Source organism: Pantherophis guttatus, chromosome 17 (genome assembly GCF_059756535.1).
Source record: "Pantherophis guttatus breed Tessera chromosome 17, ASM5975653v1, whole genome shotgun sequence".
NCBI lineage: Eukaryota > Metazoa > Chordata > Lepidosauria > Squamata > Colubridae > Pantherophis > Pantherophis guttatus.
In genome coordinates, this window is record NC_142079.1 from 2713488 (window position 1) to 2717500 (window position 4013).

The 4013-nt window shown below is 50.1% G+C and overlaps 1 protein-coding gene across 8 annotated transcripts in view; it reads right to left on the reverse strand.

Moving 5' to 3' along the window:
• Positions 1 to 1131: 1131 nt before the first annotated feature.
• LOC117672176 (uncharacterized) overlaps positions 1132 to 4013 on the reverse strand; it is a 9247-nt gene continuing 6365 nt past the window's right edge. For 4 of the 8 annotated variants that reach the window (XM_087880557.1, XM_087880558.1, XM_034428686.3 and 1 more), the window contains exon 5: positions 1132 to 3488. In XM_087880557.1, coding sequence (XP_087736683.1) covers positions 1981 to 3488 — 1508 coding nt within the window. In that variant the 3' untranslated portion in view covers positions 1132 to 1980. Of the gene's footprint in view, positions 3492 to 4013 lie in introns of all 8 variants that reach the window. The other 4 variants (XM_034428683.3, XM_034428684.3, XM_034428685.3 and 1 more) reach the window with 1 other exon arrangement.

Below are 4013 nucleotides of genomic sequence, written 5' to 3' on the forward strand. Positions count from 1 at the left end.
CCCCCTCCTTTTCTCTGCAGCCTCCCTGTGGGCTCCCCAGAGTCTGTGTTTAGTGTGTGCATAATATCTCTATCATCTATCTATCTATCTATCTATCTATCTATCTATCTATCTATCTATCTATCTATCTATATCTATCTTTCTATCTATCTCTATCTTTCTATCTATCTCTATCTATCCATCCATCTATCTATCTATCTATCTATCTATCTATCTATCTATCTATCATCTCTATCATCTATCTATCTACCTATCTACCTGTCTGTCTGTCTTCTGTCTGTCTGTCTATTTATCTTTCTATCTCTATCATCTATCTATCTATCTATCTATCTATCTATCTATCTATCTATCTATCTATCATCTCTATCATCTATCTATCTATCTATATCTATCTATCTATCATCTCTATCATCTATCTATCTATCTATATCTACCTATCTACATCTATCTATCTAACTATCATCTATCTATCTATCATCTCTATCTATCTATCTGTCTGTCTGTCTGTCTGTCTGTCTATCTATCTTTCTATCTATCATCTATCTCTATCTATCTATCTCTATCTATCACCTATCTATCTATCTATCTATCTATCTATCTATCTATCTATCTATCTATCTATCTATCATCAATGCAAAGAAGTGGGGGCATCACTTATTCTTTTGGCATTTTGGCCAAGTGCAACCTCTCAAGGCACGCTCTGCTTGGGGGGTGGGGGTGGGGCGGGCGGTGAATGCAGGATTTTGTGCACCAGGCCAATCACCAGACGTGTCGTTTTCTCTGTAACATGTGAATATATCAAAACAGCTTTGATCTTCTGCATCTCTGATAAGGAGCAGGAAATTCCTTCTTTCAAGACTGCTCCACCAGGGGGTTCCTCCTTCTGATCAAGGTTTTAGCGCCACCTGGTGGATAATCCACAGTGCTCCCAAAATTCACCGAGGTGGGTGGGGACAGAAATCAGGATTTTAGAGAAGCTAAGGTGGGGCATGGCCCAAAAAAGATTGGGAACCACTACTCTAAACCATGGGTCCGGAACTGGCAGGAGGTATATTGCGGAAAACAAAAGGACAGCAATCAATCAACCAAACAATCAATCAATCAATATTAAAATATAAAACTCCAGAGTTGTTTAGCTGGATGCAGGGTAGGAACATTGGAACTTTTATTATTTATTTATTTTTTTACAAAAGCTTTCTGTAAATAAATACGATAATGTAAATGGTATTCTTGGGGGAAATGGTTGGGGTTTTTTTCCTACCTAGGTAGAGGCAGATGTAGGGTTTCCCGCTTGGGCAGGGGGTTGGACTAGATGACCTGCAAAGGTCCCTTCCCACTCTGTTAATCTGTTAAATATTCCCGGTTCTCTGGTCGCAGGACTGATGTAAAAGGTGGGAAATTGTTCCTTTAAACCAAAGGGGGAAGAACTTAGAGGCCCAACATCACCTTAGTGCCCCCCCCCTATTCAGCCTCTCAAAACTCAGTGCAATCGTAACAGTAGGAAAAAAAATAATTATTCTCCAGTCACGTATTGGCTGCAATGAATTAATCTGTACCCCGTTTTAATTGCATGGAAATGTCAATAAAATAGTCCTCCTTCTACCCGCTGCCCGCTAACGGCTTTGGAAAACAGCTACAAAAATCTAGATCACCTTTGTCCAAAATTGTCTCACCATCAAGATGTCTCACGTTTCTTTAATCCCAACGGGTTAAGGCTGAAGAAAGGGCTCCTAGAGATGGACTAGTCAAGAAATATGGGGAGGAAATGTAACATTTTGCACGGGAATCTTCAGATCTAGCCTTGCTTTCTCTGCAACCACTCACTGTAGCCTTAGTCAAAGACTCTATCACGCTTCAATGGAACGGAGTCCAGGGTCTTCCTTTCCTAGGGTCCTGAGCTGGTCCGACACATGGTGGACCCAATTGAAGTCTTGAGGTTGAAGAGATCGCGGCCCCAAAAATGCCACCACGTGAGTCAGGTCACATCTGTGGCTCCCATGCATCTGGCTTGGTGCCCGGATCTCTCCCGCGGTTGGGGTCTGGCAGATTTAGCAGGAGCAGGGCGCTCCCTGAAACTGTCTTCAGGCTGAGCACGCTGGGCATGGTGTCCTGCAACTTAGGGCTCCCCAAGCTCTGCAGACAAGGCTGCCACTCTGAGGCAACCTCCAGCCTCTCGCTCTTCAGGCTGTGCGTGCGCTGGTGCTTCAAGAGGTTGGCACTCTGGCCAAAAGCCCGCTGGCAGTGCGGACATTTGAAGGGCCCCTCACCCATGTGGATGCGCCGGTGCCGGATGAGGGTGGAGCCCCGGCGGAAGGTCTTCTCGCAGTGGGGACACTGGTAGGGCTTCTCCCCGTCGTGCAGACGCTGATGGCGCATGTACTCCTGCCGGCACGTGAAGGTGGAGCTGCAGGAGGCGCAGGGGTACGGCTGCTCCCCGGTGTGGATACGTTGGTGCCAGACGAACTCCTGCTTGTAGCGGAAGCTCTTCTCACAGCCCGGACACCGGTAGGTCTTCTCTCCGGCGTGGCTCCTCTGGTGCCAGGTGAACTCTTGCTTGAAACGGAAGCTCTTCTCGCATGCCGGACACTTGTACGGCCGGTCGCCGACATGGGCCCGCTGGTGCCACATGAACTCCTGTTTGTAGCGGAAGCTCTTCTCGCATTCCGGGCACTTATATGGGCGCTCCACAGAGTGGGTCTTCAAGTGCCACGTGAGCTCCTGCTTGAAGCGGAAGTTCTTCTCACAGGTGCCACATTTGTGGGGCCACTCCGCCGTGTGGGTGCGTTGGTGCCACATCAGCTCCTGCTTGTGCCGGAAGACTTTGGCGCAGTCGCTGCACCGGTAGGTCTTTTCTCCGGTGTGCACCTTCTGGTGCCAGCTGTACTCGTGAGCATATCGGAAGGTCTTGTCACACTTCCCGCACTTGTAGGGCCTCTCCTCCTTAAGGACACCCCTCGGCCGGACACCCGGCGTGGAGCAGTGCGCACAGGAGCACGGCAACACCCCAGGTTGGCTCGGGGACTCAGCAGTGGTCAGGGGGCTCTTAACACAGCCGTTCTCACATTCAGGGCACACCTGCCCCAATGCTCCATGGGGCACCACTGTCGGGAGAACAGAATGGACGGGAAAACATTTCTGGCACTGGGTGCAAATCAACAGCATCTCCTCGTGGCTGGCTGGCTGGGGGGCAGCCACACTCAGAGGCCAGAAACTGCTTTCCTCAGCCCCTCGAGGTGCGGCTTGAAATTCCACTGGCAGAGCCTGTTCACCCACCAGGCTGCAGTTCACCCACTTGGACCCCGCGTCCCAGGGAGACAGAACAGCCGCTCCATTTACTGCAGAATCTGGCGTGAAGGAGCCTCCCGGCCACCGGGGCTGCTCAGAGAGGGACCCGTGTTCCTGGCTCCCCTTCCGGGCTGACGGGCAGCAAGGCAGTCCTGTGTCTCCTTCATCCAGCGAAGGCTCCTGTTTGATGGTCGGCTGGCCACCTGCTGGGACAAGAGACCGAACAAAAGCACTAGACAAATGCAGGAGAGCAAAAATACCATATAATTTGGAGGTGGGGGAGGAGAGAAATGCCACATTACGAGGCACGGTGGCGCAGTGGTTAGAGTGCAGTACTGTAGGCTACTTCTGCTGACTGCCGGCTGCCTGCAGTTCGGCAGTTCAAACCTCACCAGGCTCAAGGTTGACTCAGCCTTCCGTCCTTCCGAGGTGGGTAAAATGAGGACCTAGAGTGCTTAGAGAGGGCTGAAAAGCTCTGCAAAGCGGTATATAAGTCTAAATGCTATTGCTATTGATATTACAAACTCCGAATAGGGGAGTTCTCACAAAATGGCCATCATGGGGACCGGGGTGGGGTCTTTACAAAGCACCTGCCTCCAAGGATGTGGCCCGTTGTGACGCCGCATTTGGCACCGGGGAGATTTCCTACCAACCCAATCTTCTTTGGCTGTCAAAGATCCTGAACTGATCCAGGTGGGGTTGGACTAAGCGACCTCTAAAGATCCCCT